This window comes from Electrophorus electricus, chromosome 25 (genome assembly GCF_013358815.1).
Source record: "Electrophorus electricus isolate fEleEle1 chromosome 25, fEleEle1.pri, whole genome shotgun sequence".
Classification (NCBI taxonomy): Eukaryota; Metazoa; Chordata; class Actinopteri; order Gymnotiformes; family Gymnotidae; genus Electrophorus; species Electrophorus electricus.
The window spans coordinates 9,149,552-9,163,867 of record NC_049559.1 but is presented as its reverse complement, the minus strand read 5'-3'; the positions used below and the strand labels follow the sequence as shown (position 1 = coordinate 9,163,867).

The 14,316-nt window shown below is 38.9% G+C and overlaps 2 protein-coding genes across 3 annotated transcripts; both read left to right on the top strand.

The window, feature by feature from the left end:
• The first annotated feature begins 2,682 nt into the window (after positions 1-2,682).
• mpc2b (mitochondrial pyruvate carrier 2b) lies at positions 2,683-6,804 on the top strand. The gene is made up of 5 exons (XM_027005146.2): positions 2,683-2,962; positions 4,259-4,299; positions 4,795-4,879; positions 5,049-5,160; positions 5,781-6,804. The coding sequence occupies exons 1-5, from the start codon at positions 2,863-2,865 to the stop codon at positions 5,824-5,826; spliced, it is 384 nt and encodes a 127-aa protein (XP_026860947.1). The 5' UTR covers positions 2,683-2,862; the 3' UTR covers positions 5,827-6,804.
• Positions 6,805-7,874: 1,070 nt separating this feature from the next.
• Positions 7,875-13,935, top strand: nxpe3 (neurexophilin and PC-esterase domain family, member 3). 2 transcript variants are annotated; one of them, XM_027005151.2, is made up of 7 exons: positions 7,875-8,065; positions 8,405-8,582; positions 9,454-10,223; positions 10,501-10,571; positions 10,959-10,994; positions 11,073-11,273; positions 11,422-13,935. In XM_027005151.2, exons 2-7 carry the CDS (start codon positions 8,490-8,492, stop codon positions 11,985-11,987), a joined length of 1,737 nt encoding a protein of 578 aa, XP_026860952.2. In that variant the 5' UTR covers positions 7,875-8,065; positions 8,405-8,489; the 3' UTR covers positions 11,988-13,935. The 2 variants fall into 2 exon arrangements, with proteins under 2 accessions (XP_026860952.2, XP_026860953.2); XM_027005152.2 differs by lacking the exon at positions 10,959-10,994.
• Positions 13,936-14,316: the final 381 nt, after the last annotated feature.

Genomic DNA, 14,316 nt, shown 5'->3' with positions numbered 1-14,316 from the left:
TTGTTGTTGTTGTTCTTGTTGCTGCTGCTGCTGCTGTTGTTGTTGTTCTTGTTGTTGTTGTTGTTGTTGTTGTTTAGCTGGCTAACTGCTTCTGATTCTCCCGGATGGCAAACCTCGCACATTAGCCAATGAAACACGAGCTACACGCGTGGTAATCAACGAAGTGCGTGAAAGACTGTTGAAGCTCGTCATGTATGCGCAGCATTACGCAGAACTTATTCTGTAACTTTTAGACTGTGCCGTATATGGAGAGTGTTGGGATAGATGGGAAGTGTGTCGTCACCACTCTATTTCACAAAATCCTTTGTAAATTGTTTGCAATTGATGGCTTGTGAGATACTAAGTCATGTAACAGCATGCGACCGGTATGGCGATACCCAGTTATAGGCGAACACAAATATCGGTCAAAGTCATTATGATTTTTAGCACCAGAACTTGATTATATCAACATACAGTAATTGTGGATGTGAGGCATTCCAGACACTGATTGGTAATCCAACCTTTAGTATTTTTAACCTTTCTATGACATTAAACAGCTACACGGACAAATAATGTTACTTAGTAATGTTGTTTTGCACTTTGCTACCTCCAGATGGCCGATTTGGGTTGTGCAGCCGTTTATCTGATCATCTTTACTTGAATTATTATTCTCAAAATTTCTCTAAGGAGGTATTGAGCATATAGCCTCAATTTGATATAAAACAGATGTTGTTTGCTGCATAAAAAGTATTTAAAAGTATCGATGTTTTGTATGCCCTCGCAAATGTTTCAGGTTTCCTTGCAAATGCTGTGATTTTCTTAAAATATCTAGGGTTAGTTTAGCTAGCTTACATGAAGGAAGAGATGAGGTATGGAGCAGTTTATTGAATTTTACTTTGACTTCGTCTTGGTGGATAAAAATGCCCAAAACTATTTTGCCAAAAAAAGTATTAACTAAAAATGTGTCTTCTCTATCAACCCCTACAACAATCAAAAGAGACCCCTGCATATAACATTATATATGTACATCTATGATCCAGGGTATCATATCATAGGCATTAAGGGACATAATGAGAACTAGGAGTGAAGAAATAAGATTTCTGTATTTGTTCTACAGAGATATACAAATCATACTGTGATATTATCAGTGAGACAGACCAGTGACTAATGATAATCTTTCTCTGATGTGTTGGTAGCCTAACAGTTGCATTTTAAATGTTTTGGGAAATACAAAAACATTTACCAGATGAACACAAGATTCTCTGTTTAATTGTTATGGTTAATACAGAAGAACTATGTATCCAAAAAGTGCCATTTAAAATTTCCAACTGCGTGGAAAGTCAAAATTAGTTAATGATTTTAATGACTACATCTCAGGCTCCAGCTCTGGTGTTTCAACAACTATGGAAAAACTAACAGATTTTACAAGAAAATCATGTCACTTATAAAAGAGCAAAAAATCATTTTTCCATTGATTCTTCTTTGCATTGCAAAACAGCCTGGATGTTTCAGAGATTCTGTACTAAATCTTTTTAAACATGGTCACATCAATGTAGGGGGGCCCGATGTATGGAGCATAAAGTGGTTCATTTGAGGACTACAAACAATCTTGAGTCTTCATCTCATGTGAATTGCACTTTGTAGAAAAATTTAAATAACAAATCATTACTTTCAGAAGTATAACTGGCAGTGAAATGCCTATGGTGACTGCTCTGCTTGTAGCCTGTAGCCGAGGAGAGATACATAAAATATGCAGATCAGGGAAACGGATGCGGATTAATGAATAAATATGTCCAGATAAAAAATGAATGGTAATGCTTTCTACTTTCACTCACTCACTATAATCAGCTACAGCTGTGCTGTTACAAGAAATCGGAGCTGATGTTGAAGATTTTATCTGAAGTTACATTAATGATTAATCAGACCTAATAATACGCACAAAAATAGATGCTAGGTTATTAAAATCTACTAATGGTTGTTTTAGGCTACCTATGATGTTCTGATTGCCATTACACCTTTAATATAAAGCAAGTGTAATTTACGGGAAAAGGCAAATTTAGTTGTATTGTAACATGTTCCAAGGGCTGTTAAATATCACACGGTCAGTTTGAGCATTTTGGTCGGGTTTTGAGCAGTAACACGCAAGCATTTCTGCTACGGAGTGCTAATGGTTTTGTGAGCTGACGCTGGAGTCGCAGAAAAAAAAAACATATTCATAAGTTTTGTTTGTTTTTGCTATTTTATTGCAATACATATTTCTACTTTCCCACGTTAAATGAACATCCGTTTAGCTCCATTCATTTTTGATTCACTCTGGAGAGCAACAAACCCGAAAGATTTGGAGTGGTAACTTTCTACATATTCTCTGACAAAGATCATTCAGCACGGGGTGAAATTCTTTCTCCTGTAAATGATTTTGTGATCATTTAATAAGCAGCGGAATTTGTCTTTGGGTTTCAGATAAACTGTTTTGTTGTTGTGCGGTTTTTTTTTTAGCTGTAAACAAGCCTACAGCAATTCTGAAATTTGAATGGGCTCGTCGCCCCGCCCCATTCACTTACTAAAAGACGGTAGTCAAATGCCGTAAAACACCATGGACCAATCATTGAAAGAGTTTGGCTAAAACCAACCAATAAGACACGTCAGAAGGCGGGCTATTCTGTGACGAAATAAACTTGCGACGTTTCCGCTTTCCGGCAACTCTGTTCTATAGCAACAACACTGGCAGGAAGGTCGAAAGGGACGAGAAATCAGATGTAGTTTGGGGCGGTTTTTTAACGTTTTGATTTTTCATACAGGTGCTCGCTAACTAGCGAGAGGAATCTGCTGTGCTGTCCTTCGTCCTTTAGGCTTCTTGTTTAGTTATTTAGTTAGTTAGCAGTCATGGCTCTGGTGGGATTGAGAGCCTCTTACCACAGAGTGCTCCAGAGAATCGAGCTTTTACTGCCAGCTAAACTGAGACCTATTTATAACCACCCAGCAGGTAAGGCAGGTGTCATTGATGTGTGAATTATGTGTCACCTATAAGTACGCATATGTAGTTAGAGACTCCTGACTGGACTGTGTCGTTTAGAGTTAGCTCACCGCTGTGGACTGTCTAGAGTGTAACATAGCTGGGTGAAAACCGGTTAGGTTGTGTCTGCGCAGTCTTCCAGTAGCTAACGTGTTATCTGAGTCTCAAGCGATTTGGATGCTGTGTGATTAAGTTTTTGTGTGTTCAGATAGTTAGTCGTCGACCTTGACTACTCAAAAGCACTGCAGAGCTTGCACCGTAAACAAGGGTAAACACTGTAAAAGTCCAGCCACCAGCTGTACATTCACAGATTGTCCACATTTGACTGTATTTTTTTTATTGTAAAAGTATTAAATTTGGAATATATATCTGAAAGTTAAATTAGGACAGTTACTCTCTTTTCTTGCAATTTTCCTAATGGAAAGAGTGCAGAAATTCTCTAGAGGAGATGCTAAAAGGGTCCAAGCGTGCGCTCTTGGCTGTTGAGGGCCTGTCATGTTGAGCCATTTACTGTTTTCTCTCAACATGATGAGTTCAGCATTGATTCAGTGCTGTTATTCTTTAACTCAGTGTTGTTTTGGTATGCATTGTTAAAAAGAAAATCACTTGGCCTAGCTATGTTTAGAACGCAAGCGGTACTATTGGGCTATATTTAAAATGAGTCTATCATTAATGCAGATATATTAAATATAAGCTAATATCATTTTAAAAGCCAATAATAGTATCTGTCTAAAATGCTATTTTCAGTTCTAAATCCTATGTTAGGAGTGTCACTCGGATATACTCCTTTTTACCTCTGAGTATGAGAAGCTCTTTTTCCAGCTCAGTCAAGGCGCTTTGTGTGTGTGTGTGTGTGTGTGTGTGTGTGTGTGTTTATTTAATCATAGTGTGTTTTCAATTTACTGTAGAAAATTTGAGTTGATCATAATGTAGATTTTGTTGTTTTTATTTTACCCACTGGTGTAGCAAATTTACTTTCACCACATTAACTTACTTCACACCCATAAGCTAGACGGCAATGTATTTAAATTTTTATTTGTTTGTTTATTTTTAAAAAGGGGCATCCTAGTCCTCATGAAAAGTACAAACCTTAAAGAACTACTGTGTCCAAAGGGTTGTCTTGAGTAAGATGAAGTCTTCTTTACAAGTCTAAGTGGCATGTAATATTTTATACTACTCTTAACACCTTGTTTAGCATAATTTATTTATGTTGTTGGATTATATGTATTTTTAAAAAATGTCTGTTGTTATTGTCTTTCTCTTTAGGTCCAAAGACTGTTTTCTTCTGGGCACCAATGTTTAAATGGGTATGGACTTGTTTGTACATTTGAAGGAGACCTTTTTTCCTTGGTTAATATTTATCTTTAATTTTCAATGCTTACACAAACAAAGACATGCTCACACACAGACCCCACAGAAAGGTTGGGGTGGGAGTTACAGAGCTAATAATCTGTAAATGGTATTAAGTCATGCACATACACAACATAATAAATCTATTGATAGAGACAGGCATCTGCACATACAGCCCTTTGCATTGAGGAATAATCTGTACGTTGTCAGTGGCATTCAGCATGCTGCACACACATGAAAAGAAAATAAAAGATTAGTGTTAATAACACATTAAACATAATGTGTGCTGGTTCTGATTGCACAAGGGGAATCAGATGCTTGCTATAGCTCTGCTTTTTAAGAGTATTTGTCTTGTCATTTCTTAACTTAAAAAACCTTACATTTAAAAGCCAGTAAGATAAATTAAAGAATTGTTTGTGTTTATAATTGCTGTTTTCCTTGTTTTCTATCAGGGTTTGGTGCTGGCCGGTCTAGCAGACCTGACTCGACCAGCTGAGAAGCTTAGTACATCCCAGTCTGCTGTACTGACTGCCACAGGTATCACTGTTTGTGGATGGCAGCTCTTTTTGTGCTCTTTAAATTCCAGAAAAATGTTTTTTCTATGCATAAGCCTTGAATACTATTGCATGAGTCAGAAAATAAATTCTCATATATTCAAATCATTGTTCAAGAATGTAAATCGCATTGCTTTCTCCTTTGATTACAGGTCTTATTTGGTCCAGGTACTCCCTTGTTATCATACCTAAGAACTGGAATCTCTTTGCTGTCAACTTCTTTGTTGGAGGTGCAGGTGGATCTCAACTCTACCGAATATGGAAGTGAGTGTTTGTTTTTTAATGCAGTAAAGATCAAGAATGGATAATAATATAGCACGTAAGATCCATTCACTAAAGGTGCATTTGCAACCAGGCTACCTAAAATAAGTCACATTTCTGTTGAGACTTAATAATCAATAAATATTTCATTGTTGCGCAGGGAAGTTGCAAAATAAGAGGAAAATGGACAAGTTGTTTAGTAGTCATGAGACCCCTGGTTAATGAACAACTTTCCTAATTAATCATGTTGCATCAGCATGGCGCAGTGATGCTTTATGGCATGTTTTTATCTTGTCTATAATGAATTCTAGCAACAAAGCATAGACTACCTAAGCAAACTCCTCATATTAGTAGCGTAGGAGTAAAAATTAAGGTTTCAGGTTCGACATTGTTTACTGCCAGCAAAAGAAGACCATAGATGTTCTCACAACCCAAATGCTTTAGTTATTTTCCTTTATTGTAGCTGCAAGGCAAAAAGACCCCCCCAGTCAGGGGTTTGTTTTAGTTCTTGTTTGTTTTTTCTAATGAGTCATTTGTGGCAGTCAAATTCTTTTTCTTGTGGAAGAATTGGGAATGTGAAACATGAATTAAAAAAAATTGTGGATACGAATTCCTTTCTTCAGATACAAACAAGAACAGAAAGCAGAGGTGGGAGCTACAGAGGCTTGACCCCTGACCCCCGACCCCCGTCAGTGCCGTCCCATGGGAAGAAAACGAGTCCCCGTCGAGCTTAATGTCCAGGAAACTACACCGCTATCTCTCGTCTTTTGTTATCTTTTTGTAATGTTGTTTTTTTTTAAACAACACAGTAGTATAACACACAGTTTCCTACTAGTATTCTTAATTCCTCAAGATAAAGACAGTTTTGTCATTAACGCACAACATTTTACCAACAATATTCATGGGATTGTGTAATTTTCTGTAAAATATTAAGTGCTTTATGGGAAAGAAATGCTTGTCCAGGTTTTCTTGGGTTGCCAACATACTATTTAGTACAGATGCCTCAGCGGTTGCAATAAAGAAATGTCTCCTAGTAAATTGTTTCTTAGGAGATGTTTTAAGGATTAGTTGTAGACATTTTAGGTGATTTTCTTGTTTCCCTTTGTTTTTAAAATTAATCTATGCCATAGTAAAACTATTGTACAATTCACACCTTGGAGTAACATCTTGGACTAATTTGACATTGAAAATATATTTACTATAGTAGCTAAGATTGCTGGTGAGATTTTGAGGCTTCATAGCTACGTTTGGCTCATAGTTTCGGTTTTGTTAGTTTTGTCAATTTTGTTAGCTAAGCTTTTTCTTTTATAATCAGCAACCTTAGCCATGTTTCTTGTGTGCATTTTTGTCCATTAACACTTTTGAAAAATGAAACATTATCTTATGATCTCTAATATTGAAACCTTAGAATATTATAAGCTGTCTTAGTTTCAGGCAATGTTAAGAAAATCACTTTAAACCACAAATGAGTTGTAAAATTGTCTGTGCTTTAATTTATACACAGGATTTCTTAAGTACAACAGCTTGAATTAAGTGTGAGACTGGCATTCTCTCCTAGGAGTAGTCATATATGACTATAGATCACCTACCTCCAGCCACACAATGGTAATAACCTGGTTAAGAATTAAAGTTCAAAGTAGACTTTTATATCCCAATATCTCTCTTTATTGGAATTGTACTCACTGCACCACCAAGCAACTGTTGTTTACATCACCTTGAAATGGAAGATTAATATTCAGGACTGCACTCACTAGCTTCTAATGCAGCAGGACAAGATAAGCAGCTCCTCTCTGTCACCCTTCTGTGAATGTCTAATGAACGGTGTTCACACACGGTATGCTCGCTAGAGCTGCGGTCTCAAGGCTGACTTAGTTGCTCTCACATGATGGCCTACTGTGTCTGTGGCAGTGTGTGTCGACAGCTAGCAAGTATACATCACAACAGACCTGTTTCCAGCGGGCGACTTTATGCTGTACAGTTTTAACTTAAAATGACTGGTCTGAACAAAGTCTCGCTGTTTGTTTAAAAATTACTAAACTGATATGCAATTTGTTCCAGAATAATGACAACTGTAACATAAATTAGTAAGTGTAACATAAATTACCTAAGATTAATCTGCGATAGGGAGCTTTCACTTATGTTACTTTAATGAGTCTCTTTAAAAGCTTCAGCTCAGCCATAGGTTACAAGATGCAGGTTATCTTGCCTGCAATGGTAGTTTGTCTGAGCATATTTAGGCAGACCAAAAATACCATATGGTAAATTCTAATCAGTTATTTAAAATGGCAATGCACAGAATTGTGCATCCATTTTTGTGAGGCACTATAAATCCTGATTGACTTATTCATAAAATCAATATATTGAATTTTTGACATTGAAATAACTATGAAATTATGAAATTATTAATAAAATGAAGGCATTAAATTTGAGCCACCTAAATATAAATCTAGAATTTGTCCCTTGATGAAAATATTTGGTGAAATGTCAAGTTCACATCTTCTATATGTTTACGGCCCATTTGTTCATAGCCATCGTCACTTTTTATTTGAGTGGATCTAATTCTACATCAGAGTGGTACTTAACTCTTCCTGATTTTACATTTTACATTTACATTTACATTACAAATGATTTTAGTTGCACCTTGTATTCGTTGTGTAATTTCATTACCCAGGCGTTTGGGGGCGGTGTGTAAAGAAACAGGAACACGGTAATCTGATAATTCTGACCACCACTCACCAGAAAACCTATCACTGGCTTTCAGAAACAAGGCCTCGTAATTACGCCTTAGAAATCTGGAACTTTCAAACACCCTTCCCTGTTAGATCAGTGGCTGGTTGTACTTGTTCTCGCTTACGGACGCAGCCATGTAAAGCGTGAGGAATAAATCAGAAGCACATCTCCATCGAAGGTAAGTGTGGAGTACCTCGCTCTCCTAGCTGAGCGCAAACATTAACATCTCACGTAGGTAGGTTATAAGGGTAGCTGGTAACATAAAATATAACATAATGGACGTTATTGGGTGGAGCGAAATTGTGTGACCGGAAGTCCGGAAGACGTTTGAGCTCTGCAGTCCTTTTGGAATACATATAAACATCAAAGTAATCAGATCGATGCATTGTTGCAGCGCATTTGTCATCGTATCCTGTGCAGGATTCTTCAGAGCCGTGAAACGGGCATGGGACAGGTTGGGTTCATTCGCCCGGGCTGTGTGTGTGTGTGTGTTTTTGTGTCCCGTCCTTTCTGTTAGTGGTGGAGTTTCTTCCCAGTTATCCCTAATGTGTTGACGTTGCGTGCTGCGATGCTGTTGTGGAGGATGGCACAGAGACCCAGCCATGCAGGGACATATACCCAGACTTGCCCCGATCTTCATTCTGCTGGCATTGTCAGGATTTGTCCTGCTCATCCGCAACATTACCTCGCTGGAGGTAAGTGCGAGACTTTAGGAGCAGAGTGTGTTCCCTCATGACTGCGCCGGTGTAACCCAACTTCCGTCTGAATTTTCCTACTCTACTAAAATGTAATATCATCATTAACAAATTTAAAAGGAACTGGGTCATTTACCTACTCAGAGAAAGCGTGTTTCAGATGCTTGTTAGCACAAGTCATTTGATTCTTGAGTTAAATACAAGGTTTATGAAATTATGTCAGTACCATTAATATACAGCAGTTTATTTCAGATAGGTTTAGTTCATGTTTTGAGGCAATCTTTTGTGGATTTTTTTTTGTACTGTTTCAGATCAAACCATTGTATTACAGCAACAGACATAAGCAAATGTAAGCAAACGCTAACCTATGTTAGAGGGACAGAATGTCTAGATGTTCTTGACCTTGTCACTGTTGGATAGATTCAGTTTAGTGCAACTGCACTGAAGAGCGCACAACTCCTGTTGTTAGAAATGACTGGATTTTTATAATGAGATAAAGAGGTAGTTAGGCCAAACTATTGCAGAACATTGAGGATAAATGACAGTAGTATTAACTAGAAATGAAAGATGGTTTATAGCAATGAATTGCTCTGACTGAGACACCATGGCTGTAATGCAGTCATTTGCAATGGTTGGAGAATGGAGACAACAACACTCTATATAAATGTTATTGTTAAACATTGTGATTTTACCCATTTCCCATACTTAATCCCAGTGTCACCTGATGCATCATATCTGCTTGCAGTCCATGTTCATTTATGTAGCATTTTCCAAAAAATGCAGCAGCACTTATAGGTACTGTATGTTAACATTTGAGTAATATATATAACTAGGACCCCAGCTTCTCAGTTTCAGTGTGATCTATTTGCAGAAGTGGAACTGTCAGACAGTGTCCACGTTCTACCAGATCCAGAACGGTATTTACTCAGCTTTTAAGACCCTCGAGACCTCGCTGCCGACAGAGTTCAACCACACGTACTGCGCACGCCTTGGCCAGGCTCCCACCGTGGAGGAGGCCAGAGAGGAGCGCTACCTCCTCAGCTCCATCGCCTGGCCGGGACCTCCCGTGCAGGGCCTGCCGCTTCGCCTCAGCACTGACCCTGCCCAAAGCTACTTCGTGATCCGGGGCCCTGCGGAGCTGCACGTGGGTGGACAGCTGGTGGTGGATGTTCACATGCTTAACTTCATGGGCCAGCCCAAGAGGCACGGTGGAGACTTCCTGGTGGCACGGCTGCACTCGCCCGAGCTGGGCGCAGGAGTGGCAGGTCGGGTGCACGACCACCTGGATGGCAATTACACGGTGCTGTTCCCGCTGCTTTGGGCTGGCCTGGTGCGGGTAGAGGTCACCATGGTGCACCCCAGCGAGGCCGTGGTGGTGCTCAAGCGTCTGCGAGAGGAGCAGCCCGACCGGGTGTACTTCAAGAGCCTGTTCCGCTCGGGCTTCCTCGCCGAGACCACTGTGTGCAACTTGTGCCTGCCCTTTGGACAGCAGCCGCTCTGCAACTACACGGACCCCCAAACGGGTGAGCCCTGGTACTGCTATAAGCCCAAAATGTTGGGCTGTGACACACGAATCAATCATTCAAAAGGGGGATATAAGAAAAACCTCCTCACGAAATACGAAGAGCAATTCTTCCAAAGGTAAGCTGGCAGTTGGGTCTTTTTTGTGCTGCTTGTTTTGGATAAATGAAGTTTTAAGATCATTTTTAGTAGAGAGAAAATAGGGGAAAAGGAGAGACAAAGTAATTGGTTAAAATTTGAGTTTAATGAAATTCAGGGGTCTTATTCTAAATATATTAGTTTTATTGTGCTTCACAAAATGATTTTATCACATTTTAATATTTTTGGCAAAACTTAAAGTTTTGTCTCTGGCAAGTAACAAGAAGACATTTATTTATAATTTTGTATTTTGTTTCAGTGGTGTAAATATCAAAGTTCCTATACATGCATCAGGGATGGACAGTGTAACTGTATTACCTACAGAACAAGGTATGTTTTATAATTATTATGTTGTGAGCAAACATACAGTCCTACTGTTTGGTTTAAGTACTGGCTAATTTACATTAGAAAGCTGTGAGTGCAACTTAATTATAGCTACACTGTAATTAACTGATAGGATGCGTGCGGCATCTGCCATACAAAAGTAGTTATTACATGGCATTTGGTGTTTATTAACAAGCACATTCATATTAAGAACACCTATAGTAATGTTGAACCATAAGTACAAATTGATATCTTTCCACAAGTCGATCTGAAACTAATGAATTTAGTCTCTTTTCAGATTTATATCTGTTCAGTGAAATTGTTGACCTTTATTCAGTCATATGTTTTACTGTCAGAATAGGCTGAAATCTGTTGATATATTTTCCTTGATAGAAAACAAGAAATGCCTTAAGATCAACAGTCCTTCAGGTAATATTTATCACGGTGGGCACAAATTTAAATAAAATGTAAGCCCCATTTTTTTTCACGGCTTTTGTTCCTACAAAGTGCAACCCAGAGTGAGAAGCAGCACCTTCACCCCTGCCGGATACTATTACCACGATACCTGGAGGCATTTTACCGGGATACGTATGCGTCAGTTTAATGACTCATGGGCCATAACACAGTGTCTTAAGGGGAAGATTGTATACATGTTTGGAGACTCCACTGTGCGCCAATGGTTTGAGTACTTCAATGCCTTTGTTCCTGGTAAGTGTATCTTATTACACTCTCATCAAGTCTCTTTTTGAACCCTGTTCTCCTTTGTTCCTGATCACTTGTTTCATTTTTTTGGCTGTTGGCTTCATGCACTTCACTCGTCATTCTCCTGTCGTACCTGACTGTGTGTGTGTTGCAGAACTGAAGGAGTTTAACCTCCGCAGCCCCAAGAACGTGGGGCCATACCTGGCCGTGGACAGTAGGCACGACATCCTGCTTAGTTACAGCTGCCACGGACCGCCCATCCGCTTCACATCCGTGTCCTCATCGGAGATGCACTACGTGGCCAATGAGCTGGACCGTATCCGGGGTGGGCCGGACACCGTGGTGCTCGTGGGCGTGTGGTCCCACTTCAGCACCTTCCCTGTGGAGGTGTACATCCGGCGTCTGCGGCACATCCGCCGCGCCGTGGTGCGGCTGCTGAACCGCGAGCCCACCACGCTGGTGGCCATCCGCACGGCCAACCCCCAGAAGCTTGACCCGGAGTCCAGCCTGTTCAACAGTGACTGGTTCTCCCTGCAGCAGGACATTGTGCTCAGGGCCATGTTCCGCGGGCTCAACGTGCGTCTGTTAGACGCCTGGGAGATGTCACTCGCCCACCGTCACCCCCACATGCTGCATCCGCCGCCAGCCATCGTCAAAAGCATGGTGGACCTAATCCTGTCCTACATATGTCCAGTCAGGAAGAAAAAAAGAAGAAGTTAGGAAGAAAGTCTGGAAGAATCTGAGCTTTCGAGGAACTGTGAGGAAATCCGGCTTCACTGGAGCCACAGTGAAGCCACAGAGTATTAATTCCTCAATGAGCAATGAATCTCCTACTTGCTAAAGTAATTCTGATAAATATACAGTATAATGTTAAATATTGTGCAGTTTATAGTTGCTTAAAGCAAGTATTCTACATCAAATGATAATTGCCAGTTAAGATTCCATCCTATGACTTCAGTCATAGCCATTCATTAATTTTTAGCAGTGTTATTCTGGGCTCATTGATTGAGAGTAAATATGCTTATATAGTACATAACCTATTCAGGCACAATTATTAAAGCACATGATCATGTTTATTGTCCTCATGGTGGCATCACAGTATATAGGCACTTAAAAGCATCAATCAATCGCATGTGCCAATTAACTTCCAAACATTTTAAATGCATTAAACTGAGAGGTAAAATGTAAAGGGGAACAGTAACATTAAATCCTGAAAGTTTTTCAGTTTAGAGGACTGATAAAAGCAGCCCTACGATGCCCAACTGGTGAATATTTGAGACTGCACCCAGCTAAGCTAGTAGTGCACATATATGAGCATGTGAATATGCAAAGCATTACAAAACCAAACTGTGTTTGAGTTCAGTTTTGTTGCTTTTTGACTGATCTCTTCAGAGCTAACCAAAGACTTGGATGTATGTAAACAGTTTTTAAACTCAACGGTTGAAGCTCTTCAGTAAAGAGAACAGTTAATTTGTTCTGTCTTGTGACATTGCTTCACCAGAAAATTAACCCACACCATACTAATATTATGGAAGAAATTCCTTAATTATTACATTTGTATTCAATACAATATTATATTCGGACATATGCAGTAAGACTAGTCACACATAATTAACCATTACACAAACAAAAATGTAAGAAGAGTCCTTTTATCAAAGTATAAGAATGCATACTCAATATGTAAAAATGAACTTATTATTTATACAGTGTACTTTGTATGAACTCGGAATACATCTGATTAAAAAGGTTTGGTGGAAAACATGAAGAGAAAAAATAAGATACTTTGTCTTTGGGACGAGACAGGTCTGGTCAAACATATACAACAACAGATGTTCTGTTATTTATTTATTTTTATTTTATATCATCTCAAACATTGTTAAATCACAGGAATGTAATAAACATATGGTCACCTATAAATGAAGTGATGCCAGGATAGATGTGGAAATGTCAAGAAACAACGGTAATTTAGTTTCACTCTGAACAATTTTTGTTCAGAGTAAAGCCAATTTGTAGTCACGCATGAAAATGGTTCTGACAAAAGTTGGTACCAGCAAATTTGAATCAAGCTACCAATGTAACATGCTATAATTGCAAAGAGCAGTTTTATTACCATTCTACTAATGAACTGAGTGGGAAATGGTGGAAAGATTGAACATATAACTTTATTGCCTTGCTGTGTCAAATTGTACCATTTTTTACATGACACTGCATTAGCCTGTAAGCCTATGCAATTATAATAAATCATAAATAATTACATGTAATTAATAATTTTTTTCTGTATGTTAGTGCTATTTGGGCTTCCATCTGATATCCTCCCTTCATTACTGCTGTGCTATGCTGTTCTGTAAGAGGATCTGAAACTGTCTTGGTGTTCTGTTCACAGGCCTATGATATAAGAAAATATAAGCTGATGCAAACAGAATCGAATCCAAGCTATTTCCTGTCTTGAAACAGGGTTATGAAGCTTATGAAATTATTTGGTGCCAACAGTCTGTTTCTTGCAGTCTACCATGTAATTCCCCTATTCCCAGGGAATAGTTCACGATAAGGTATGTCATTTATCATGCTTTGACTTTATCTTTATGTTAATGTAATACTGTGTTGTCACCACTCAGTGTAAAAGGTCTACAGAATTGCACAAATAAACAAGCTTTATGTCATTTTCAAATGTGGCTGCTTGTGAGTCATTTTAATCCAAGAGGAGCATCATTTGAAGTTCCTGTGTCTTACATCTGTGTTTGGCGCATTGTGATGCTTTGATTGTGTGTTATGTGAACACCACCAATTAAGAAACGGTAATAAAAGGGAATTTTGACCAGGGGAATTTCACTCTGGAAATAATCACGCTGATTTCAGATCAGGTCAGTGATGCTTTCAGCTGTTTCCAAGCAAATAGGTAAGAGCCTCCCATTGGATAATTACTGCATGGGTGATTATGTTTCAGCTGGCAACAAGTTATTTTACCCTAACTGATGCAGTAAGTAGCTTTTCAACCATGTCGAAAGACATCCTGTGGTCGTGGAAAAGATGTTAATCTGTTTCAGAAGGA

What these genes read in the sequence shown, in the direction of transcription:
- nxpe3 (XM_027005151.2), top strand. Translation starts at nt 8,490, where the DNA reads ATGCAGGGACATATACCCAGACTTGCCCCGATCTTCATTCTGCTGGCA. An exon ending in TAAGATCAACAGTCCTTCAG is followed by an intron (nt 10,995 to 11,072) that starts GTAATATTTATC and finishes GTTCCTACAAAG; the next exon opens with TGCAACCCAGAGTGAGAAGC. An exon ending in CTTCAATGCCTTTGTTCCTG is followed by an intron (nt 11,274 to 11,421) that starts GTAAGTGTATCT and finishes TGTGTGTTGCAG; the next exon opens with AACTGAAGGAGTTTAACCTC.
- mpc2b (XM_027005146.2), top strand. Translation starts at nt 2,863, where the DNA reads ATGGCTCTGGTGGGATTGAGAGCCTCTTACCACAGAGTGCTCCAGAGA. An exon ending in TATTTATAACCACCCAGCAG is followed by an intron (nt 2,963 to 4,258) that starts GTAAGGCAGGTG and finishes CTTTCTCTTTAG; the next exon opens with GTCCAAAGACTGTTTTCTTC. An exon ending in CAACTCTACCGAATATGGAA is followed by an intron (nt 5,161 to 5,780) that starts GTGAGTGTTTGT and finishes TCCTTTCTTCAG; the next exon opens with ATACAAACAAGAACAGAAAG.